Here is a 26,029-nt window from a genome sequence, read left to right as displayed (position 1 = left end):
GCTGGAGCTGGCAACACATACCTGGCTCTACAGTCACATTCACATAGCCTTCCCCGTGGGCATTTTGACCATCTACAATCACTTTAAATTCATACAGGCCGGGAGTGAGCTGTGGAAGCAAGAGAAAACCTGTTAGCCACAAAACGTAGCAATTACATTGAATACATACATCTGAGTTTTCCCAGGCTTAACCTTTCATTCTTTTGCTCTGCTTCTGAAATGGAAAAAAGTATAAACTATCTAAGGAAATGAAACAATAAATTAAACTAAAACAACAAACAAACAAACAAAAAAACAGAGCTTTTAATGTGCATCTTATTACTAGCTGACTCCGGAACAGAAGGGATTTCAATATCTCTGTACTCCCATTTTCTTTTCAGAAGAACATTAAGGGCCCAAACAGCCTACTTCACAGAGTTATGAAATTAAAATAATCAGTTCCTCAAAGAAAAACATTTTGTAAAAATAACAAATAATTCCCCACTATCACCATTTTCACTAACTGCATAAATGGGGAAAAAAAACAATAAAATCACCCACTATCGCACTATATTATAACACATCAATCCATTATATTCCTCTATTTTCTTCCTATCCTGACTACATACAAAAAGTAGCTCATTTGTTCAACAAACATTTGTTGAGACCCAATCATGTACCAGTCACTACCCCAGACTTTGGGTTGGCAGAGCAACAAGGTAAGATCTCTACCACCTTCGAAGAGCTCATACTTCAGTGGTATTCAAGGTCAAGCTAAAATGAAAGTATCAAACTTTTCAATGCTATTCCTCCCATTCATTTAGTATGAACACTTTCCCCATTTTGTCACACAATCTTTTTAATATGCCTTTTAATGACTGCAGAATAGCCCATGAATAAATGTGTCCTAATTCACATATGCATTCTACATTGTTGGATACCTGAGTTCTTTCCACTTTTTTACTATTATGACTAATACTGTAGTGAACATCTTCCAGGAGGATGTGGTTTTTTCTCGAAGATTACCTTCTTTGAGTAAATACTAATTGATGCAGGTAGCATTTTTCATTACTTCCATCTCCTTTTAATGCTTTCCTGCTGGGTTTTACCTCTCTGCCATACTCATTTCCTTCTGCTTCCTCACTCTCTACCCTTAGGATGACAGTGTACCCAGGATTCTATCCTCAGTCTCCTTCACTCTACCCTCTCCTCCGTAGGTCTTATCTATAACTATGGCTTCAATTATCATCTGTTTGGGGTTGACATGCAAATTTATCTCTCTTGCTCAGAGCTGTCTCCTGATCCCTAGCCCCTTACCCCCAGCTACTAAATGGATAACTCCACTCAAATGTTTCACAGGTACCTCAAACTCATCCTGTCCAAAAATGAACTCATCATCTGCAAACCTCCCCCAAAGCTGTTCCCTCTTCTATGCTCCTCGTTTCAGGAAACATCCATGCAGGTACCCAACCAAAAGGCTAGGGTTATCCCAGACCTCCCTCCCCAACACCTCCATCCAACTCACTGATCATTACATTTTATCCAGCTGCCCTCCATTTTACTGCTCACATCCACTCACTTGTCTCCAGCCACACTGCCATCACCTTGGTTCTCAACCACTCCTCACAGCAGTTATTAAAATGAGTTCTGGGCCGGTGCCGCAGCTCACTAGGCTAATCCTCCGCCTTGTGGCGCCGGCACACCGGGTTCTAGTCCCGGTCAGGGCGCCAGATTCTGTCCCGGTTGCCCCTCTTCCAGGCCAGCTCTCTGCTGTGGCCAGGGAGTGCAGTGGAGGATGGCCCAGGTCCTTGGGCCCTGCACCCCATGGGAGACCAGGATAAGTACCTGGCTCCTGCCATTGGATCAGCACGGTGCGCCGGCTGCAGCGCGCCAGCCGTGGCGGCCATTGGAGGGTGAACCAACGGCAAAAGGAAGACCTTTCTGTCTCTCTCACTGTCCACTCTGCCTGTCAAAAAAAAAAAAAAAAAAAAAAAAAAAAAAAAGAGTTCTGGAGATAGAAAGCTCTATATAGCCCCAAACAACCATTTAATAGCTTAGTGAACTCTGGCCAAATCACTTCAGTTTTCCAACTTTTCATTTTGTCACTTGTAAAGGAAATATTAATACCCACATCTTGGGGGTTTTATGAAGTTCTTTTTAGCTGCATAAAATACTTACATCACATCTGGCACATGGCATGAACTCAACAGATGATTTTACATTTCTATTTTACTTCTGTTGTTTTACTCAGGCTACTATCATTTTGCACTCAAATTTTCAACAGATTCCTTACTGGTCTCCCTATTTATGTCCTCCACTCTTCAATCAGGATGGATCTTTCTAAACTAGAAATCTGAACATGTCTTTCTTCTATACAGAATCTTTCCAACGCTATTTCCTCTGGATAAGATTCAAAGTACTTAATCCTACTTACAAGGTTCTGCTCGATCTGGCCCCTGCATCTCTCCAACTTACTTGAGCCGTGGGTCTTCTGAAAACTTAGGGCTCAGTCAAGCTGAACCACACACATACCATTCCTTCCTCCACACTTTCTCTCTCATTTTTGACCCAGTGGAGATGTTGATTCTGTTTGAGATATTATCCCTCCACGCAGTAAATTAACCACCTTTTATTGCCCGAGTAGGCAAACTTGAAAAAATCTACTCTAGTACCCCAGGACTTCAATACTCCTGCACTGACCTGTTATACTCACCTGCTTCCCACCAGTAGCACCTACAAGACTCTATTGTCCTTGAACATTAAGCTTATGATTAACTCACTGGTAAATCACCAATGCCTACCACTTAGCCTGTGCACAATGAACAGTTGCTGAATCAATGAGACTGCTGGGCCAAAGAATATGATCATTTTTATGGCTCTTAATAACTACAATGAATCTCAAAAGGAGTGAGCCAAAGTACAGTCATGTGGCCACAAATAACCTAGTTCATCTCCCAAATTCTAAAATCCTTATGTTACCCTTAAAGCTGTTTTGTGTGTATTTTCAGCTATCACTACCATGCTGGTACAGTCTTCTCACCATAAATGAAAATTTGAGAATCATACACTAACAAACACTGGATGTCAGCCAGTGAGACTTTTGGAGAATTCATTTCTGAAAGATCATTCCCAGCTTCAATATGGACAGAAAATACTGTGTTACACATTTTAGGAAGTAGTCAACGCCTCTATCTTAGCCCTACAAATGAAAGGAGACAAATTCACCTTGGATAGTTTGAGGACCTTGGAATATTTCCCTTCCATTTCTCCACTGTAGTCTTTAGGATGAGTAATCAGCTGCCAGTCGTAGGTGTAGGTTTCTCCTATAGAAGGGCAGTTACAAAAATCATGAAAACACACACCTACACACAAAGATGACAGCTTCATAGCCTGCCAATAACAACCCTCTTCTAAATCTTGACAAGGCCTCAGTTTTTCAAGAATGCACCCTACAGGGGCCAGCGTTGTGGTACAGTGGGTTAAACCACCACCTATGACGCTGGCATCCTACATGGGTGTCAGTTCCTATCCTGGCTGCTTGTGTCCCAGCTCCCTGCATCCACATGGGAGACCTGGATGAAGCTCCTGGTTCCTGGCTTTGGTCTGGCTCAGCCCTAGCCATTGTGGCCATTTGGAGAGTGAACCAGGAAGATCTCTCTCTCTCTCTCTCTCTCTCTCTCTCTCTGTAACTCTGCCTTTCAAATAAATAAATAAATCTTTTTTTAAAAAATTGTACTTTAGAGCCTGTACGGAAACCAAACAATTTACTGAAAGAAAGGGCAGGTTCTTCTGATTCAGTTACAATAAAGGTTTCTTTCTCTCTCTCTCAACAATGCTCATCCCTATCTCATACCTACCTTCCCCAGGGTCAATCCGCCTCAATCCTCCTTTAAAAAAATAAAGTCAGGTTGTTCCTGGTGTGGCATCCTACTGAAAATACATACCCTACCAACCACTACAGATGAACTCATTGGGAACAAAGGCCATTTTCTTGCAAAACTTTTTTTGCAACAAAGAACAGCAATGACTTCTAAATAACATGGTTCAAAAATAGCTTTTTACAGAGTGCTAACAATGCTCGTCTCACTGAGGTCATCACACCCTGGTGAGTTAAAAGAGCTACTTCATTCCTACTGAGCTAAATAATACACTGCAGAAGATGGTAGGGGATGGCCCATTTAAAACAGGCCCCACTGAAATTAATTAAGATCAAATGAAGCACTAAATGGTCCTCATTTGCAGCTCAAATTGTAGCACTAGGTAGGGTAAGGGTAGAATCCTATTATCCTAATGGAATCCCTCTCCAGTAAAAGTGGTCTTAAATTTTGGGGGAGTCAAAAGGCATTTCCAGCTAAGGATGGATGGGATGTGGTAGGAAGGTTTAGCTTAAGCTATCACTCAAGAGAGAAAAATCAAACAGCAACTGTTTAGCAGAGAGTAGTCATCTTTTCCTTATTTCATACGTTAAAACATGAAAGTCAGCACACAGACCCAATTCCAACATTTCCTTCCTCCTCCTTTCCTTCCTTTCTCTTCCTTCCTGTAGTCATCTCTTTCTTATTTCATAAATTCAAATGGCAAAGTTATAACACAGAACCTAATTCTAAGATCTCCTTCCTCCCTCCTTTCCTCTTTGCTTGCCTGCTTCCTTCCTTCTAGCAGTAATCCTTTTCCGGGTTACATGAGTTCAAATGTGAATGTTAGAACCTAAATCCAAGATTTCCTTCCTCCGTCTCCCTCCCCTACATTCTTCGCTCCCTCCCTCTCTCCTTCCCCCTAAAACTAGTATTGTTCTGGCCAGGTGCCACTCCCAATAGGTCTCAGCAATGTGCATGTAGAAGTCAGGTGAGGAGAGAAGCAAAAAAGAGAGCATGCTATGAGACATTTCTTCTAACTGTAGTTGGAAACTTTTTTCTACATAGAAAACAAATTCACATTAGTTTGAGAACTGATAATTTTGCTAATAATACCTAAGGCTATCAACACAAATTTCAAAAAGGACAATATTTGTTGGAGACAAAATGTCAGATGAAATTCACCTTATAGGCAGAAATTGGCCAAGGACAGGAACAACCAACTGAGTCTGTTATACAGAAGGCTGACTGCAATGATTGAGGGCAGTGGTTTTGAAACTGGGAACTATAAACCTGAGAGGGGTGCCAATGGCTTCCAGAGGACAGGCAGGGTTCAAGAGCATGCAGTTGGTCCTGTCTCACCACCTCAGTCCCTAAGAGTGTGAAATCACCCATCTGATAAAGGTGGAAGAAGCTGGGGAAAGGATAGTTGAAAAGAATCTGTGTCTGAGCTGATGTTTTTTGGACTGCCAATCTACAATATAACAGTAACTCAAAGAAATGTATATGTACAGGTAGGTTAGGAAAGAAAATACAGGGGCCGACGCTGTGGCGCAGCAGGTTAACGCCCTGACCTGAAGTGCCGGCATCCTATATAGGCACCAGTTCTAATCCCGGCTGCTCCTCTTCTGATCCAGCTCTCTGCTATGGCCTGAGAAAGCAGTAGAAAATGGCCCAAGCCCTTGGGCCCCTGCACCCATGTGGGAGACCTGGAGGAAGCTCCTGGCTCCTGGCTTCAGATCGGCATAGCTCCAGCCGTTGCGGCCATCTGGGGAGTGAACCAGTTGATGGAAGACCTCTCTCTCTGCCTCTCCTCTCTGTGTAACTCTGACTTTCAAATAAATAAATAAATCTTTAAAAAAAAAAAAAAAGGAAAGAAAATACAGTAGAATCTAACAAATCTTTCGTAAGAGAAGTTATCACAGCTCAAGAAAGTTCTTTCCTTAACAGCATTTTTTTTCTGTAGGATTTATTCATTCATTTGCTTAAAAGGCAGACCATCAAAAGAGAGAGATCTTTCATTTGCTGGTTCACTTCTCAAAATAGCAAAAACAGCCGGGGTAGACCAGGTTGAAACCAGGACACCAGACTTCATCCTGGTCTCCCCTATGAGTGGCAGGGACCCAAGTACTAGGGCCAACCTCTGCTGCCTTCCCTGGCAAGCACATTAGTAGGAAGCAAGATCAGAAGTAGAACAGCTGGGATGTGAACCAGTGCTCCAATATAGGATTTCAATGTTACAAGTGGCAGCTTAACCCACTATGGCACACCGACGGCTCTCACCTCACTGCGTCTTCAGAGGCTACCAAAAACCTTCATCTTAACTTCCCACCAGAGACAGAAAAGGCTTCTCTAAAGGGGGGTGGATTGAACTGACAAGGAAACCTCAATTTGAGAACATGAATATAAAAACACAGAGGACATTTAGGTTCTGAAAAAGTGCTTTTTGCATTAATACACTATGTGGTATGAGACCCATGAATCAGGAATATTGTATTGGAAATGTGTGTAACTAAAGTAGAAGGACCCCATCCTGAATGATGAAGGGCATTCTGCTTGCCTAAGCTTTTAATGAGAGAAACACAAAGCCAACCCAGTCATTTGCCATCATAGTATGCTTCACTCACATCATAAAGAGTCTTAAGAAAATACATCTGTGTTTGTAAGTCAAACATTGGTATATTAACTTATATTTCAAGGGTGAAAGGGATACTATAATTATAAAAGTTTTATTTTTTTTTCTTAAAGATGTATTTATTTATTTGAAAGGCAGAATTACAGAGAGGGAGAGGCAGAGAGGGAAGAGCTGTGCCACAATGCCACCCCGACAAATTATTATTAAATGAATTATTCATCCTCTACGTATTTTTTAAATGACTTATTTATTTATTTGAAACGTAGAGTTACAGAGAGGCAGAGGCAGAGAGAGGTCTTCCATCCGATGGTTCACTCCCCAAATAGCCACAATGGCTAGAGCTGGGTCGATCTGAAGCCAGGAGCCAGGAGCTTCTTCCAGGTCTCCCACATGGGTGCAGGGGCCCAAGGACTTGGGCCATCTTCTATTGCTTTCCCAGGCCACTGCAGAGAGCTAGATAGGAAGTGGAGTAGCTGGGACTCAAATCGGTGCCCATGTGGGATGCCAGCACTCAGGCAGAGGCTTTACCTGCTATGCCACAGTGCTAGCCCCCACCTTCTGTATATTTTACAAATTTGAGTTATGTAAATCACATTGGGCTGTATTTTTAATTTTTTCAAAAAATTTGTTTATTTGAAAGTGTTACAGAGATAGAGAGAGATCTTCCATCTGCTGGGTCACTTTCCAAATGCCTCCACAGCCTGGGCTAGACAGGCTGAAGCTATGATCCAGGAACCCCACCTAGGTCTCTCACAGAGGTGGCAGGAATTCAAATACTTGAGCCATCTTCCGCTGCTTTCCAGAACATTAGCAGGAAGCTGAATTGGAAGCAAAGCAGCCAGGACTTGAACCAGTGCTCCGATAGGGGATGCAGGCCTTTCAAGTGGTGGCTTAACCCACTATACCACAATGCTTGCCTGTTGTCTTTTTTTTTTTTTTAAGTGATAAATCTATATTAGCTGTAGTTCTGCATAATTGCTAAGTTCTCTAACTGCTATTTTTTACCAGTTGCTTGACTAAAATAAATAGGTTAATCTGAGCCTTAGTTTCTTCCTCTTTAAATGGGTATAATACAACCTCCTAACTAAGATCTACATTAACAATCATCAACCATATGCCAGACATTGAATTAGATAGCACATACACTATTTCTTAATGTAACCTTCTGATGATGCTGGCATCTGGCACAGAGGTTAAGGCACCATTTGGGATGCCAGCATCCCACATCAGTGCTGGAGTCTGAGTCCTGCTTCCACTCCTGATTCCAGTTTCCTGTTGACAGGCACTCTGGGAAGTAGCAGGTGATGACTCAAGTACTTGGGTCTCCGCTACTTTCTTGGGAGATCTGGACTGAGTTCCTGGCTCCTGGCTTCAGGCTGACTCAGCTCTAGCTATTGCGGGCATTTGGGGATTGAACCAAAAGAAGCAAGATCATTCTGTGTCTCTCTGCCTTTCAAGTAAGTTAAATAAATAAATACATTTTTAATAGTTCACAGAAAATGGAATTAAAAGGTAAGTTTTAAAAATAAATTAACTGCCGGCGCCGTGGCTCAATAGGCTAATCCTCCACCTTGCGGCACCGGCACACCGGGTTCTAGTCCCGGTCGGGGCGCCGGATTCTGTCCCGGTTGCCCCTCTTCCAGGCCAGCTCTCTGCTATGGCCAGGGAGTGCAGTGGAGGATGGCCCAGGTGCTTGGGCCCTGCACCCCATGGGAGACCAGGAAAAAGCACCTGGCTCCTGGCTCCTGCCATCGGATCAGCGCGGTGCGCCGGCTGCAGCGGCGGCCATTGGAGGGTGAACCAACGGCAAAAGGAAGACCTTTCTCTCTCTGTCTCTCTCTCTCACTGTCCACTCTGCCTGTCCAAAAAAAAAATAAATAAATAAATAAATTAACTAGGTTGAAGAGAGGAAATATTACTCCCATTTTACCAAGAAAAATGGAAACTCAAAGAAGTTATTTGTTTAAAATCATTCCACTAATGACAGGCTGAGCTGGGATGTGAACCCAGGCTTGACATCAAAGCTAGCAATCTCAAACCTATCTTGCATTGCCTCTCATAGTACATAAGTACTTATGCATCCTCATGCTACTTTCTCTCCTCACAGGACTATTGTAAGGAATAAATCAGTTGAGGTATGTAGATATCACTATAAATTAAAACATTACCCAATTGTAAGGATTTTTACCATCAAGTGGTTCTTGGAGAACGTACGCATTTAACTGAACTTCATTCTTGGGCAGGGTTATCTGGACACTCTCTCCAGCAGATACCACCAGTTCCTTTATAACTGGAAACAAAGCAAATATATCACAAATTAGAAACAGATCCAACTGCCTCCCCACTTCTCTTTTGATTGCAATCAAACTCCTTCTATAAATGATATTCAGTTATTGCCTTCATTTGTTTATTTCCTTCATCATTTTTCTATGCTGTAGTCCTCTGCAATTTGGTTCTGCCCCTACTTTTCCATGGAAAAGGATCTTCCAAGGTCCTCAATGAACTGCTTCTTAGAAAATCTAACAGCTCTGTCTCAACCTTCATCCTTCACCTCAGTGGCATCCACTACTGCTGAAACCTCTTGGCTGTCATGACACTGTATTATTCTTTCCTTCCTTTCCCTCCCCTGTACTTTAACTATGTTCAGTCATAAAGCCCTCTTTATATACTACTTTCCACAGAGCTCAAATTCTGCTTAAGATCACCTTTATGCTGACAAATAATTTTCTTACAAGATACATATATAAAGTTCCCAGAAGGAAAGGCATCTATCGGTCACCAGGCCTGCCCTATTCCTTCTCTATTCTAATTGCTACCTCTGCTAGCTCTCCCCATTTTAACTAATTCTGTCTTCCTAAGATACTCACCACCATAATCTTGGGACAATACTCACCTTCCAATGTTACTTTCTCATTTAAGTCCCACATTCCCACACCATGTTTGAGGCCAAACCTCTAACCGGGCAGTAGAGAAACCATCATCTGATCGCATTGTCCTCTTTGCTACCCAAGTCACATTAATTTTTCCTCTTGTGCTCCACAGAAGCCATAGTTTACTCTTGGGGGCTTGCCTAACGCTATTTTCTTCAAATGAGGTGTCTGCCTTTCTTTAAATACAGCACATTGTTTGTAGCTTAAAGACTGTCTCCTCTCCAAGAATTCACCCCAGTTCGAAGCATCTCAGTTCAAACTCTTCTACTCCTTGAGTTTGGAATACACAAGTCAACAAATAGCTAGATGCTGTCTTAATATTATTCACCAGCTATTTCATACATGTCAGGGTGTCTCCACCTCAACTCTACTGACATTTTGCACCAGATAATTCTCTGTTGTGAGGGAGACGGTCCTGGGATGCTCTGCAGTATCCCTAGCCTTTATCCACCAGATGTCAGCAGCACCACCACACCACACTCCCCAACGTTGTTAAGAGCCAAAGGCATTTGCAGGCCATCGAGAATCATTGATTATATAAATCTTTTTTCTCTGACAATAATTGTTCATTTGGTAGGAGACCTCGACAGTAGGAGAGCTTAAAGCAAACAACAGACTGGGCAACTCTCGTATTTCAAGACTGAGAGGTGAGAATGGCTTCCTGGACAAATATGAAACTTGAGATTTATCTGCCTCTGCCTGGGAACACTGCGCTTGGAGAGAAATGAAACCATTCTTTATGGAAGCTTCAGCATGTAGATGCCCCAGGAGAAGGAATAACAGTGCTCTGAAGTGATTTTCAAAAAAAAGAAAGAAAATAAAGAGATAAGAAAGACAGAAACCATTATACTCAGAGAAAGTATCATGGACAAAAAAATGTTCAATACAGTACAACTCAAACCTTTCAAAATTATACCAAAAATTACAGGTGTTCTGCCTGAATAGAAAAATTACTTTGGTGTCTCAGGATGGAAAAGCTGTAAATTTTCATGTTATATTACCACTAAAGGAGGTACTAGGACATTAAAAATTGGCAGAAATTCATTTCTACTAGCTTTGCTTCACACTTTTAACTTTTTAAAAGGATAAAGATCAACTGAGTTGCATTGATTGATCATTCCCTCTTAATGCCTTAGAACAGTAGAGTGAGCTGTTAGGACCACATTCTAAGTGTAAGTCTCTTTCCTGTGGGCTCCTTTAAAAATAAAGATGCTGTAAAAATCAGAGACAAACATCTGGCCTACAACCAGCCTTTCAGAAGGCAAGCAGGTATACTGATCCAACTTTCCCCAACTTCCCCCCCAGGCTCTGTTTACTTGATGCCTCAAACATTTATTGAACCTTGTGCCTTTAAGGAAGTGGAATCTGGCTCTGAGAAAATGAGCCTCATAAACTTCTACCAGCAAGGGGCTGGCTGAAAAAGGGATATAGAGTCCCAAGTCCACAGACAAGGTTATTTTCTCTCTAACATACAGTATTCAAGACATGCTTCCTTCCCACCCTTCTTCCTTCTAAAAGGGAGCATTTTCATCAAATGTTCTACTTTCCATCTCATCTCCAAGGGCAGAAGCAAGGGGCCTCACCTGGGTACGGTGCTGAGGTGCTCTGGAAAGAGGCCTTGGGGGTGAGGGTAGCATAACTGTAAGAGGGAGCTACTGGCAGAGGGGTAGCAACCTGCATTGTCCCAGGGCTTTTCACTTGCGGAGTACTGGCTGTAGTTCCAGGATCTGCTGGTATTTCAGGTTGAACGGATAGGTTCTTTGGCCCATCAGGAATCTCTGCAGTCAGGACTGTGGTTGAGGGACTGGAAACTGTAACTGCCTTGTGGACCTAAAGAAATGCAAAAATTCATCTGAATAGGCAAAAGTTATACAGTTTTTCAGCTTATATCTCATGAAATATTTTTTGAAAACTGCAAACTTGCCAAAAAATATTAAAGAAACTTGGGGCAGGCATTGTGGTGCAGCAGGTTAGGCCACCCCTCAGGATGCCTGCATCCCGTGTCAGCTATTCCATGCTTCCAATGCAGCTTCCTGCTAATACTCCTAGGAGACGGAGGATGAAGGTCCAAAGACCTGAGTCCTTGCCACCCTTGTGAGAGACCCAGATGGAGTTCCTGGCTCCTGGCTTCAGCCTGGCTTAGTCCTGGCTGTTGTAGGCAATAGGGAAGTTAACCAGAGGATGGAAAATATCTCTGTCTGTCTCTCTCCCCTCCACCTCGTTGCCTTTCAAATAAATAAATTAATTTTAAAAAAATTTTAAAACTAATCTCTACAAAAAATGGTGTTAAAATGCTGATATAAATCTTCTCAGCTTTTTCTATGCAGTTTTTTTAAAAGATTTTATTTATTTATTTGACAGGTAGAATTACAGAGACAGACAGACAGATAGACAGAGAAAGGTCTTTCATTGGTTCACACCCCAAATGGCCGCAACGGCCAGAGCTGCTCCGATCTGAAGCCAGGAGCCAGGAGCTTCTTCCTGGTCTCCCATGTGCGTACAGGGGCCCAAGAACTTGGGCCATCTTCTACTTCTTTCCCAGGCCACAGCAGAGAGCTGAACTGGAAGAGTAGCAACCAGTACTAGAACCAGCGCCCATATGGGATGCTGGCACCACAGAGGATTAACCTAGTTTGCCACGGCGCTGGTTCCTCTATGCAGTTTTAATAAAAATAGTAATAACCATACTATGCATACTTTTTATCTTCTATACCTTTTAAAAGATTTATTTCATGGCCGGCGCCACGGCTCAACAGGCTAATCCTCCGCCTAGCGGCGCCGGCACACCGGGTTCTAGCCCCAGTCGGGGCGCCGGATTCTGTCCGGGTTGCCCCTCTTCCAGGCCAGCTCTCTGCTGTGGCCCGGGAGTGCAGTGGAGGATGGCCCAAGTGCTTGGGCCCTGCACCCCATGGGAGACCAAGGATAAGCACCTGGCTCCTGGCTTCGGATCAGCGCGGTGTGCCGGCCACAGTGCGCCGGCCGTGGCAGCCATTGGAGGGTGAACCAACAGCAAAGGAAGACCTTTCTCTCTGTCTCTCTCTCTCTCTCACTGTCCACTCTGCCTGTCAAAAAAAAAAAAAAAAAAAAGATTTATTTCATTTATTTGAAAGAGTTACAGAGAGAGGGAGAGACACAGAGAGAGAGAGAGGTCTTCTACCTGCTGGCTTACTCCCCAAATGGCCTCAACAGCCGGTGTTGGGCCAATCTGAAGCCAGGAGCCAGCTTCTTCCAGGTCTCCTACGTGGGTGCAGCGGCCCAAGAACTTGGGCCATCCTCTGTTGCTTTCCAAGGTGCATTAGCAGGGAGCTGGATCAGAAGTGGAGCAGCTAGGACTTGAACTGGCACCCATATGGGATGCCTGCACAGAAGGCAGGGACTTTAACCCTCTGTGCCACAGCACTGAACCGCTATCTTCTATTCTTAACACTGATAGTCAATCTTCTTACAAATACTTACTGAGCACCTATTATGGATCAGACCTTGTGGATCCAAAGTATAAATAAAACTAACCACTGTGTTCAACATATGGGAAGAGAGAAGAAAAAACACTAAGCCGGGCTGGCGCCGTGGCTCCCAGGCTAATCTTCCAACCGTGGCGCCATCACCCTGGGTTTTAGTTCCGGTCGGGGCGCCAGATTCTGTCCCGGTTGCCCCTCTTCCAGGCCAGCTCTCTGCTGTGGCCTGGAAGTGCAGTGGAGGATGGCCCAAGTCCTTGGGCCCCGCACCCCATGGGAGACCAGGAGAAGCACCTGGCTCCTGCCTTCGGATCAGCGCGGTGCGCCAGCCGTGGCGGCCATGGGGGGTGAACCAACGGCAAAGGAAGACCTTTCTCTCTGTCTCTCTCTCTCACTATCCATTCTGCCTGTCAAAAAAATAAAATTAAAAAAAAAAAAAAAGAATTATTAAAAAAAAGAAAAAACACTAAGCCAAAATAGTAAAGATACCTATAAAAGTTATAATAAACCAAAGAAACACAATCTGAGGATATTTGAGCTCTATCCCTTAGAGAAAGGGAGGGTGTGGAAAAGGGTGATTTATACACACACACACACACACACACAGGTTTCCTAGAGGAGCAATGTCCTAAGCTAGCTTTAAAGGTTAAACAGTTGTTCACTAGAGAGAAGACTGAGAGGGGAGAATGCACACAGGGAGGCATTTGGCACAGTGGTTCAGACACCACTGGGGATGCCCACATTCCAAACAGGAGCACCTAGCTTGAGTCCCAGCTTCTCCATTCCAGTCCAGCTTTGTGTTACTTCACACTGTGGGAGAGAGCAGGAGATTTTCAAGTATTTGGGTTCCTGTCACCCACATGGGAGACCTGGATTCAGTTCTGGGCTCCTGGCATTGGCCTGGCCAAGCCCTGGCAAACTGCAGGCATTTGGGAGTCAACCAGTGGATGGAAAATGTCTTTGTATGTCTCTGTCTCCCCTCCCCCCACCTCTGCCTTTCAAATAAAATGAAAATTAAACAATGTATTACCTTAAAAACAAAGAAATTAATTGAACAAGGTATATTTTGAGAGCCAAAAGCAATATGTGAGGTGGGAAGTAATGGAAGATAAACGTCAAAGACAGGCAAGGACCAGACAGAAGATGATGTTACATGCTCCTTTTAGGAACCAAGTCACAGTGAGCATTCAAAGGGTTATATAAGGTCAGGCTTCTGTTTTACAGGTCACTTCTTAGTGTATGGGTTTGGAAAAGTAAAGCCAACAGCAGGAACTCCACTTAGGAAGCTGTGGCATTCATCCAAATGAGAAATGATGCATGGATAAATGGTAGTGGTACAGATTTTTTTTCTTAAATCAACTTAGCTGAAGTGTAATTCACAGAAAATAAACTGCACAAAATTCAAGTATAAGGTCAATGTTTGACAAGTGTATACACCCACATAACCACTATTAAAGGAGAGAACATTTCTAGGAAGAGCACTAAAAATTCATTCATGCCCCTTCGCAATAAGTCCCTGCCTCCACCTCCAGGTTCAGGCAACCACTGATTTCTTTCTGTCATGGTTCGATTGGCTTGAGTTTTCCTGTATTTCACGAAAGGAATCCTATACATACAGCTTTTGCTTACGGCTACTTTCACTCAACATGCTTCTGAGATCCACCTAAGGCATTATGTGTAGCAGTAGCACATTACTTTTTATTACTGAGTAGTATTCCACTAGAGACACATCTAAATTTGTTTTCCATTGCTCTATTGAAGGAGATTTAAGTTGTTTTCAGTTATCAGTTATAAATAAAATGTCTATGAATGTTTGAATATAAATGTTTCTATAAATGTGTCTTATATGCAGTAAATGCTTAGGAATACAATCATGGGTTGTATATAAATGGATTTTTAAGTATACAGGAAACTAAACTATTACCCAATTATATGATACTTCCGACTGCTACACAACTTCATTAGCTCACTAGGCTAATCCTCCGCCTCCGGCGCCGGCACACCGGGTTCTAGTCCCGGTTGGGGCACCGGATTCTGTCCTGGTTGTTCCTCTTCCAGGCCAGCTCTCTGCTGTGGCCCAGGAAGGCAGTGGAGGATGGCCCAAGTGCTTGGGCCCTGCATCTGCATGGGAGACCAGGAGGAAGCACCTGGCTCTTGGCTTCGGAACGGCGCAGCGCGCTAGCCGTAGTGGCCACTTGGGGGGTGAACCAATAGAAAAAGCAAGATCTTTCTCTCTGTCTCTCTGTTTAACTCTGCCTGTCAAAAAAAAAAAAAAGGCCGGCGCAGCGGCTCATTAGGCTAATCCTCCACCTGCGGCGCCAGCACCCCGGGTTCTAGTCCTGGTCAGGGCGCTGGATTCTGTCCCGGTTGCTTCTTTTCCAGTCCAGCTCTCTGCTGTGGCCCGGGAGGGCAGTGGAGGATGGCCCAAGTGCTTGGGCCCTGCACCCACATGAGAGACCAGGAGGAAGCACCTGGCTCCTGGCTTCAGATCCGCGCAGCACTGGCCGTAGCGGCCATTTGGGGGGTGAACCAACGGAAAAGGAAGACCTTTCTCTCTGTCTCTCTCTAACTCTGCCTGTGAAAGAAAGAAAGGAAGGGAGGGAGGGAGGGAGGGATGGAGGGAAGGAGGGAAGGAGGTAAGGAGAGAGGGAGAGGGAGGAAGGAAGAAAGAGTTACAGAGAGAGAGGGAGAGATAGAGATTGAGATCTTCCATCCATTGGTTGGTTCACTCTTCAAATGGCCTCAACCACCAGGACTGGGCCAGACAGAAGTCAGGAGCCAAGAACTTCATTCAGGTCTCCCACATGAGTGACAGGGGCCTAAACACTTGGGCCATTTTCCGCTGCCTTCTCAGGCCATTAGTAGGGAGCTGGATCAGAAGTGGAGCAGCCAGGACACAAACCAGCGCCCACACGGGATGCCGGCATCATAGGCTGCAGCTTTACCAGCCATGCCACAATGCTAGCCCCAGAATTCATTTTTATTAATTATTTTTCCCCTGAACATGAGTCACACTTTCCTGATTGTTTCCTTGCAAATCTCATAATATCTGGTTGAAAACTGAACATTTTAGATTATATATATATATATATATTTTTTTTGGACAGGCAGAGTGGACAGTGAGAAAGGTCTTCCTTTGCCGTTGGTTCACCCTCCAATGGCCGCCGCGGCCAGCGCACCGCAGCCGGCGCACCGCGCTGATCCGATGGCAGGAGCCAGGAGCTAGGTGCTTTTCCTGGTCTCCCATGGGGTGCAGGGCCCAAGCACCTGGACCATCCTCCACTGCACTCCCTGGCCACAGCAGAGGGCTGGCCTGGAAGAGGGGCAACCGGGACAGAATCCGGCACCCCGACCGGGACTAGAACCCGGTGTGCCGGCGCCGCTAGGCAGAGGATTAGCCTAGTGAGCCGCGGCGCCGGCCTAAACATTTTAGATAATATATTTTAACAATTAGATTGTTTTATTTTCCTGATGAGCTGTTGATTAATTTTAGTGACTTCTCTGTACATAAACTGCACAATCCGACTCCCCCATAGTATGCTGGCACTGACAGGGATCTGGGCAGAGGTTGCTCACACACTTTGAGCTCATAAAGCTCTGCCTATTCCCATCCATTTGTGTGCTGCTTGAGGAATACATTCAAAGTTGCATCAGCTCTCCAGTCTCCCTGATTCCTACTTTCTGTTACTCCTGGCTCCCTCCTGCACATGCAGGTAGCTTCCCAGTCAGCTTACCACATGGCTTGACTATGGTTCTCTGACATTAAGTTTCTGGCAGGTCTACTGTCGCCCCAACAGACATTACAGCCTCAGGCTATGGATTCTTCTTTCCGTTTGCTCCTAACCACTGTTTCAGGCATCTACTAGGGATCTTGGAAATATACCCTGCAGACAACAGGGGTCTGCAGCATGAAACAGAGACACAGAAGACAAAAAGAATGATCCACATCAAGCTTCTGGAGATGAACAGTATAACATCTGAGATGAAAAATACTCTGTAGGGGCCGGCGCTGCGGCTCAGTAGGCTAATCCTCTGCCTTGTGGCGCCGGCACACCAGGTTCTAGTCCCGGTCAGGGTGCCAGATTCTGTCCCGGTTGCCCCTCTTCCAGGCCAGCTCTCTGCTGTGGCCCAGGAGTGCAGTGGAGGATGGCCCAAGTACTTGGGCCCTGCACCCCATGGGAGACCAGGAGAAGCACCTGGCTCCTGCCATCAGATCCGCATGGTGCGCCGGCTGCAGCGCGCCGGCCGCGGCGGCCATTGGAGGGTGAACCAACAGCAAAGGAAGACCTTTCTCTCTGTCTCCCTCTCTCACTGTCCACTCTGCCTGTCAAAAAAAAAAAAAAAAATACTCTGTAGGGATTTAACAGCAGATTAAGCAATACATAAGAAAAAATTAGTGAACCTGAAGAACTTCAACAGAAGTTTGAAACGGGGGCTGGCATTGTAGACCAGGGATTAAGCCACGACCTCTGACACTGGCACCCCAAATGAATGTCAGTTGTAGTCCTGGCTCCTCTGCTTCTGATCCAGCTCTCTGCTAATATGCCTGGGAAGACAACAGAAGATAGTCCAAGGACTTGGGCCCCTGCCACCCATGTGGCAGATTCAAATGGAGCAGTGACCATTTGGGGAGTGAACTAGTGAATGAAAGATCTCTTCTCTCACTCTCTTTCAAATTAATAAATCTTTTCAAAAAAAAATTTTTTTTGACAGGCAGAGTGGATAGTGAGAGAGAGAGAGACAGAGAGAAAGGTCTTCCTTTGCCGTTGGTTCACCCTCCAACGGCCGCCACGGCTGGCGCGCTGCAGCCGGTGCACCACGCTGATCCAAAGGCAGGAGCCAGGTGCTTCTCCTGGTCTCCCATGGGGAGCAAGGCCCTAGCACTTGGGCCATCCACCACTGCCTTCCCGGGCCATAGCAGAGAGCTGGCCTGGAAGAGGGGCAACCGGGACAGAATCCGGCACCCCGACCGGGACTAGAACCTGGTGTGCCAGCGCCGCTAGGTGGAGGAGCCTACTGAGCCGTGGCACCAGCAAAAAAAAATTTTTTTTAATGAAACACAGGGGGCAAAAAGATTGAAAAGAACTGAGCAGAGGATCAGCAAACAAAAAAATTCAAAGGTTAAATGTGCTTATAGGGACTGGCACTGTGGCATAGCAGTCCGGCATCCCATATGAGTGACAGTTCAAGTCCTGGCTACTCCACTTCTAATCCAGCTCTCTGCTGTGGCCAGGGAAAGCAGGAAGAAGCTCCTGGCTCTTGCTTTTGGATCGGCACGGCTGCAGCCATTGTGGCCATCTGGAGAGTGAACCAGTGATGGAAGACCTCTCTTTCTACCTCTGCCTCTCTGTAACTCCACCTTTCAAATAAATAAATAAATATGCTTATAATTAGATTTCTCAAAGAATGTGAGGACAGGAAAATATTTGAAGAAATAACGGTCAACAGGTTTCCAAATCTGATTAAATCAATCCACATTCCAATCCAGATTAGAAAAGCTGAGGGGCCAGAATAGCGGCACAGCACTGTTCCCTGTTACACCAGCATGCCATATGGGCTCCAGTTCAAGACCTCGCTGCTCCACTTCCCATCCAACTCCCTGATAATGTGCCTGAAAAAAACTGCAGAAGATGGCCCAAGTGCTTCGGCCCCTGCACCTACATGGGAGACCCAGAAGTTCTGAGCTCCTGCATTTGGCCTGACACAGCCCTAGCCGTTGAAAATATTTGGAGAGTGAACCAGCGGATGGAAGATCTCTCTCTCTCTGCAATTCTGCCTTTCACATAAATAAAAACAAATCTTAAAAAACAAAAAGTTGAAAAAGTGCCAAACACACAAAATATAAAGAAAACTATACAAAGGAATAACATCATCAAACTGCATTAAACAATTTAAAAAAAAACCTTAAAAGGAATCAGAGGAAAAAAAGATACATTATATATAGAACAGAGATTAAAATTACAGCAGACTTCTCAACATGAAGCAAAAAAGAAACTTGACAGATTTATTTAAACAGTGAAAATATTTTTCAAAAATGCAGGTGAAATGACATCATGTTATTTCTTGATATGCTACAGAGGTATAATATAAACACTATATCAACCACTAAAACTACACCACAAAGAATTGTAATTCTCCATTATATTTTTTATGATTGCTAAATAAATTACTACAAACTTAGTGGCTTAAACAATGCAAATTTATTATCTTTCAGTTCTGTAGGATAGGAATCTAACATGGATCTCACTGGGCTAAAATCAAGAGATTGGCAGGGCTGTGTTCCTGTCTAGAAACTTGGGAGAATTAATTTCCTTGTCTTTTCTAGTTTCTAGAAGTCTCCCTACCTTCCTTGATTCAAGGCCTCCTTCCTCACTTACAAAGCAAGCAATATTACATCTCTCTGTCCTTTGTACATACTTAGATGTTCCTCTCCCACTTTAAAGGACTCTTGTGTTTACATGGGGACCTACAGAGGTAACACAAGACCATCTTTCTATTTTAAGGTCAGCTGTCAGCATCCTCTATTCCTCTTTGCCATCTAACAACATAGTCACAGATTTCTTGAATCAAGATGTTGGTAACTTTAGGAGCCATTATCTTGCCTACCATAACTAATAAGTCAACAAAGAAAGCAAAATGGAATAAAAAAGTGCTAATTAATCCACAGGAAAGTATAAAAACAGAATAAATGTACAAAGAACATAGAAGACAATCAAAAAAACAAATACTAAGTTGGTAGATTTCAATCCAGTCATGTTAATAATATTAAATGTAAGCAGTCTAATTCCAATTAATTGATAGAGATTGTCAGGCTACATAAAAAGCAACTCAGCTACCTGCAGTCTATTAAAAAAAAATCTACTTTAGGGGGGCCGACACCATGACATAGCGGTTAAAGCCACTGCCTGCAGTGCTGGCATCCCATATGGGTACCGGTTTGAGTCCCGGCTGCTCTACTTCCAATCCAGTCTCTGCTGTGGCCTGGGAAAGCCATAAAAGATGGCCCAAGTCCTTGGGCCCCTGCACCTGCAAGGGAGACTAGAAGAAGCTCCTGGCTTCTGGCTTCGGATTGGCTCAGTTCCGGCCACTGCAGCCATCTGGGGAATGAACCAGCGGATGGAAGACCTCTGTCTCTGCCTCTGCCTCTCTGTAGCTCTGCCTTTCAAATAAATAAATAAATCTTTTTTAAAAATCTACTTTAAATATAAAGACACACATAGAAAAAAAGTAAAAGGACACAGGCCAGCGCCGTGGCTCAATAGGCTAATCCTCCACCTGCAGTGCCGGCACACTGGGTTCTAGTCCCAGTTGGGGCGCCAGATTCTGTCCCAGTTGCTTCTCCTCCAGTCCACCTCTCTGCTGTGGCGTGGGAGTGCAGTGGAGGATGGCCCAAGTCCTTGGGCCCTGCACCTGCATGGGAGACCAGGAGAAGGACCTGGCTCCTGGCTTCAGATCAGCGCAGCGCACTGGCCGCAGTGGCCATTGTGGGGTGAACCAACGGAAAAGGAAGATCTTTCTCTCTGTCTCTCTTTCTCACTGTCCACTATGCCTGTCCAAAAAAAAAAAAGGTAAAAGGACACAAAAATACATATTATGCTAATATCAAAAGAAAGCTTGAATGACTATATTAATACAAGACAGATTTCAGTGCAAAGATTACCAGCAGAGATAAAGATAATTGTTTCATAATGATAAAGGGATCAATTCATCAGTAGGATATAATAATCCTAAACATTTATACATCTAATAACACATTTCAAAATATATGAAGCAAATATGGATAAAATAATGAGGAGAAACAGACATATCTATAATTATAGTGGAACATTTCATCACCCTTTCTAAATAACTGATGAGACAGAAAATCAATAAGAATATGGCAGATCTGAACAACACTAACCAACTTAAACCAAATGATGTTCACAGAACACTCAGCCAATAGCAGACCACAGCCTTTTCAGATGTACTTGGAAGATTTATCAGTATAGGGCATATTCTGAGCCATAAAAGAGCTCAAATTCAAAAGAATTTAAATCATACAATGTTCTCTGACAACAACTAATTTACCAATCAATAATCCAATGAATATCTAAAATAATTCTTCTAAATATTTGGAATCTACAAAACACATCTCTAAATAACCCAAGGGCCACAGGAATAATCAGAAGGAAAACTAAAAAGTATTTTGAATTGAATGAAACTGTAAAGACAAAATATCAAAATGTGTGGGATGCAACTATCCTAGTACTTAGAGGTAAATTTATAGCACTAAAAAGTCCACTTTAGAAAAGAAGAAAGTCTTGGTGCTAGTGTTAGGACACAGTGGGTTAAGTTACCGCCTGCAATGCCAGCATCCCAAATGAATGCTAGTATCCCATATGGGTGCCAGTACCATCCCAATCCCAGCCGCTCAACTTCCAATACAGCTCCCTGCTAATGTGCTAGGAAAGCAGAGATGGCACAAGTGCTTGGGTCCCTGCTACCCATGTGGGAGACTCAAATGGAATTATAGGATCTGGCTTCAGCCTGGTCCAGCACCAGCCACTGAGGCCATTTGGAGACAGAACCAGCAGATGGATGATCTGTCTCTCTTGTGCTCTGTAACTCTGCCTTTTAAATAAATAATAAAATAATTTTAAAAAGTCTCGGGGGTTGGCACTGTGGCTCACTTGGCTAATCTTCCAACTATGGCACCGGTACCCCAGATTCTAGTCCCGGTTGGGGCGCCAGGTACTAGTCCCGGTTGCTCCTCTTCCAGTCCAGCTCTCTGCTGTGGTTTGGGAGGGCAGTGGAGGATGGCCCAAGTGCTTGGGCCCCTGCACCTGCATGGGAGATGGGGAAGAAGTACCTGGCTCCTGGCTTCGGATCGGCGTAACACCAGCCGTAGTGGCCATTTGGGGAGTGAACCAACAGAAGGAAGACCTTTCTCTCTGTCTCGCTCTCACTGTCTATAACTCTCTCTCTGTGTCTCTCTCACTGTCTAACTCTCCCTGGCCAAAAAAAAAAAATCCAATTTAATAAACTAGAAAAATAAGAGCAAATAAAATACAAATTAGATTGAAGTAATGCAATAAAAAAGATTAGAGCAAAAATCAATAAAATAGAAAACAGAAAAATAATATAGAAAAAAATTAATGAAACCACAGTTTTTTGAGAAAATCTGACCAATCTGACCGGGAGAAAAGAAAGAGCCAGAGCAAGAATGAGAGAGAGACTGGCGCCGCGGCTCAACAGGCTAATCCTCCGCCTAGTGGCGCCGGCACACCGGGTTCTAGTCCCGGTCAGGGCACAGGATTCTGTCCCAGTTGCCCCCCTTCCAGGCCAGCTCTCTGCTGTGGCCAGGGAGTGCAGTGGAGGATGGCCCAAGTACTTGGGCCCTGCACCCCTTGGGAGACCAGGATAAGTACCTGGCTCCTGCCATCAGATCAGCATGGTGCGCCGGCCGCAGCGCGCCGGCCGTGGCAGCCATTGGAGGGTGAACCAACGGCAAAGGAAGACCTTTCTCTCTGTCTCTCTCTCTCACTGTCCACTCTGCCTGTCAAAAAAAAAAAAAAAAAAAAGAGAGAGAGAGAGAGAGAGAAAAGAGAGAACCAGTAAGAGAACACAAATTACCAATATCAGGAATGAGACAGATGATATAATTATAGGTTCTACAGATATAAAAAGGTAATAAGGAAATATTATGAACAATATTATGCCAATAAATTCAAATACTGAGATGAAAAGAAACAAGCTGGCACCGCAGCTCAATAGCTAATCCTCCGCCTGCGGCACCGGCGCAGCGGGTTCTAGTCCCGGTCGGGGCGCCGGATTCTGTCCCGGTTGCCCCTCTTCCAGTCCAGCTCTCTGCTGTGGCCCAGGAGTACAGTGGAGGATGGCCCAGGTCCTTGGGCCCTGCACCCGCATGGGAGACCAGGAGAAGCACCTGGCTTCTGCCTTCGGATCAGCGCAGCGCGCCAGCTGCAGGGGCCACTGAAGGGTGAACCAATAGCAAAGGAAGACCTTTCTCTCTGTCTCTCTTTCTCACTGTCCACTCCACCTGTCAGAGAAGAGAACAGAACAGAAGAGAACAGAAGAAAAGAGAACAGAAGAGAAGACAAATGTCATGAAAGATACAAACCAGTGAAGCTCATTCAAGAAGAAAGAGAGAAACTAAATAGCTATGTACCTATTACATAAATTAAATTTCTAGTTTAAAACTTTCCAACAAAGAAAACTCCAAGCACAGATGGCTTCATTGGAGAATTATACTGAACATCTAAGGAATAAATAATACCAATTCTACAAAAACTTTTCCAGAAAAATGAAAAAGAGAAAAACTTCCAACTCATTCTATGAAGCCAACATTGCTCTGATATTAAAACTGAAGAGAGGCCGGCGCAGCGGCTCACTAGGCTAATCCTCCGCCTGCGGCACCGGCACCCCGGGTTCTAGTCCCGGTTGTTCCTCTTCCAGTCCAGCTCTCTGCTGTGGCCCAGGAAGGCAGTGGAGGATGGCCCAAGTGCTTGGGCCCTGCACCCACATGGGAGACCAGGGGGAAGCACCTGGCTTCTGGCTTTGGATTGGCGCAGCGTGCCGGCCATAGCGACCATTTGGGAGGTGAACCAACAGAAGGAAGACCTTTCTCTCTGTCTCTCTAACTCTGCCTGTCAAAAAAAAAAAAAAAAAAAAAAAAAAAAAAAAAAAAACCTGAATAGAGGGCAGGTGTTTGGCCTAGGAGATCCGCTGCTAGTTAGGACACACACAATAGAATCTAAGTTCAAATCCTGATTCCAGCTTCCTGCTAATGTGAATCCTGGGTGGTAGCAGTAATGCCTCAAGTACTAGGTTTCTGTTACCTATGTGGGACACCTAGGTTGAACTAGTTGCTCCCAGCTTTGGACTCCTAACTACTGCAGACATTGGGTGCATGAATCAGCACACAGACGTGTACACACACTCTCTCCTTTCCAAATAAATAAATAAATAAATTTTATTTAAAATTCCAGAGGTGGGGGCCTAGGATTATAATTGTAGCACAGCAGTTTAAGCCACCACTTGCAATACAGGCATCCCATATTATGCTGTAAATTTTAGTCCTGGCTGCTCCACTTCTGATTCAGCTCCCTGCTAATGCACTTGGGAAAGCAGCAAAAGATGGTCCAAGTGCTTGGGCCCCTGCCCTGCCACACCTATGGGAGACCCAAATGGGGTTCCAGGTTTCTGGCTTCACCCTGACTCTTGAGGCCATTTGGACAGTAAACCACTGGAAAAAAGATCTCTTTCTGTGTGTCATTCTGCCTTCAAATAAATCAACCTTTAAAAAGACACTGGTTAAGATGCTCCTGTTTCACAATGGAGTGCCTAGGTTCAATTTTCAACTGCAGTTCTCGATTTTGGCTTGCTACTAATGCAAACCCTAGGAGGCGGCAGTGATCACTCAAGTAATTGAGTTAATGCTACCCATATGGGAGACCCAGACTAGTTCCCAACTCCCAGCGTTGGCTCTGATCCTGCTCTAGCTGTTGCAGGCATCTGGGAAATAATCAGTGGACAGCAGTGCTCTTTCTATTTGTTTCTCTGATTAAAAAATAAAACAAGAAAACTATAAGCCAATAACTGAATGAACACTGAAGTAAAAATTCATAATCAAATTTTAATAAATAATGTATAACAACATATAAAAAGGATATTATTATAACCAGGTGGGGTTTATCCCAGGAATGCAAGGTTGATTTAACTTTCCAAATTAATCATGTTATTCACCATATTAAAAATAAAACATCATATAACCACCTCAAAATCTATCTCAATCTACACCTCCAATACAATCTCAATCAAAATCCTAAAAGGCTTTTTCTAAAGAAATTGATGGTTCTTAAATGTTCAAAGTTTTTTAAATTTACTTTTGTTTTACTTAAGAATCAGAGAAATGTAGAAAAACCATTTGACAAAAATCTAACATTTACTCTTGATAAAAATTCACATCAAGCTAGAAATAGAAAATATTAGATAAATAGAAAATAGAAAAACAGATGTGACATGAAATATATTATTTTAAAGATTGTATTAATTTATTTGAAAGGCAGAGTTAGAGAGAAAGGGAGAGACAGTGAGAAAGGTTTTCTATCCCCTAGTTCACTCTCCAAATGGCCAGAGCTGGGCTGATACAAAGTCAGGAGCCACGGGCTTTTTCTGGGTCTCCCACATGGGTACAGGGGCCTAAACACTTGGGCCATCTTCTACTGCTTTCCCAGGCCATAGCAGAAAGCTGGATCAGAAGAGGAGCAGCCGGGACGTGAACCAGCACCCATATAGAATGCCAGCTTAAAGCCCTGAAGCCACAGTGCCCACCCCAGGAAATTTTTTTTTTTTTTTTTTTTTGACAGGCAGAGTTAGACAGTGAGAGAGAGACAGATAGAGAGAAAAGTCTTCCTTTTTCCGTTGGTTCACCCCCCAAGTGGCCGCTATGGCCGGCCGGTCACCAATCCAAAGCCAGGAGCCAGGTGCTTCCTCCTGGTCTCCCATGCAGGTGCAGGGCCCAAGGACCTGGGCCATCCTCCACTGCACTCCCGGGCCACAGCAGAGAACTGGACTGGAAGAGGAGCAACTGGGACAGAATCAGGCGCCCCAACCGGGACTAGAACCCGGGGTGCTGGCGCCGCAGGAGGAGGATTAGCCTAGTGAGACGCGGCGCCGGCCCCAGGAAATATTTTTCTAACAAAACCTATAGTCAACATCATATTTAGTAGTCAAAGATTGAATGCTTCCCCACTAAGATGAAGAACATGAAAGAATGTACATTCTCATCACTTCTGTTCAATATTATACTGGAGGCTCTAGTCAGTGTGGTAAGGCAAGAAAAAGAAATAAAATATACCCAGGCTGTAAATGAAGAAGTAAAACTCTTCATTCAAAGATGATATGATTACAAAGAAAAAAAAAACACTATAAAATCTAAAAACACTAGCAGAATGAGTAAGTTTAGCAAGATCAATATATAAAAAGCAACTGCAGAGGGGGGTGTTGTAGGATAGTGGGCAAAGCCACCACCTGCAACACTGGTATCCCATATGGGCACTGGTTTGTGTCCCGGCTGCTCCATTTCTGATCCAACTCACTGCTAATGGCCCGGGAAAAGCAGTAGCAGATGGAACAAGTGTTTGGGACCCTGCGACCTATGTGGGAGACTTGGAT

The 26,029-nt window shown here is 44.2% G+C and overlaps 1 protein-coding gene across 8 annotated transcripts in view; it reads right to left on the bottom strand.

Moving 5' to 3' along the window:
* The window catches only part of KIAA0319L (KIAA0319 like), a 121,334-nt gene that overhangs the window by 33,888 nt on the left and 61,417 nt on the right, over nt 1-26,029 (bottom strand). For 5 of the 8 annotated variants that reach the window (XR_016211121.1, XM_070078775.2, XM_051832163.3 and 2 more), the window contains 4 exons: nt 10,982-11,228; nt 8,657-8,758; nt 3,205-3,302; nt 22-109 (listed from right to left, as the gene is read on the bottom strand). Coding sequence is in view for 7 of the 8 variants with exons in the window: in XM_070078775.2 (XP_069934876.1) it covers nt 22-109; nt 3,205-3,302; nt 8,657-8,758; nt 10,982-11,228 (535 nt within the window). In the remaining variant the exon portion in view is untranslated. Of the gene's footprint in view, nt 1-21; nt 110-3,204; nt 3,303-8,656; nt 8,759-9,361; nt 9,527-10,981; nt 11,229-26,029 lie in introns of those variants that run through there. The other 3 variants (XM_089301033.1, XM_089301032.1, XM_089301031.1) reach the window with 2 other exon arrangements.

The sequence above is a fragment of the Oryctolagus cuniculus genome, chromosome 7 (genome assembly GCF_051225735.1).
Source record: "Oryctolagus cuniculus isolate XC-2025 breed Fujian yellow rabbit chromosome 7, ASM5122573v1, whole genome shotgun sequence".
NCBI classification, from domain to species: domain Eukaryota; kingdom Metazoa; phylum Chordata; class Mammalia; order Lagomorpha; family Leporidae; genus Oryctolagus; species Oryctolagus cuniculus.
Note: the sequence above shows the minus strand (reverse complement) of the source record. Positions and strands in the feature narration are given on the sequence as shown.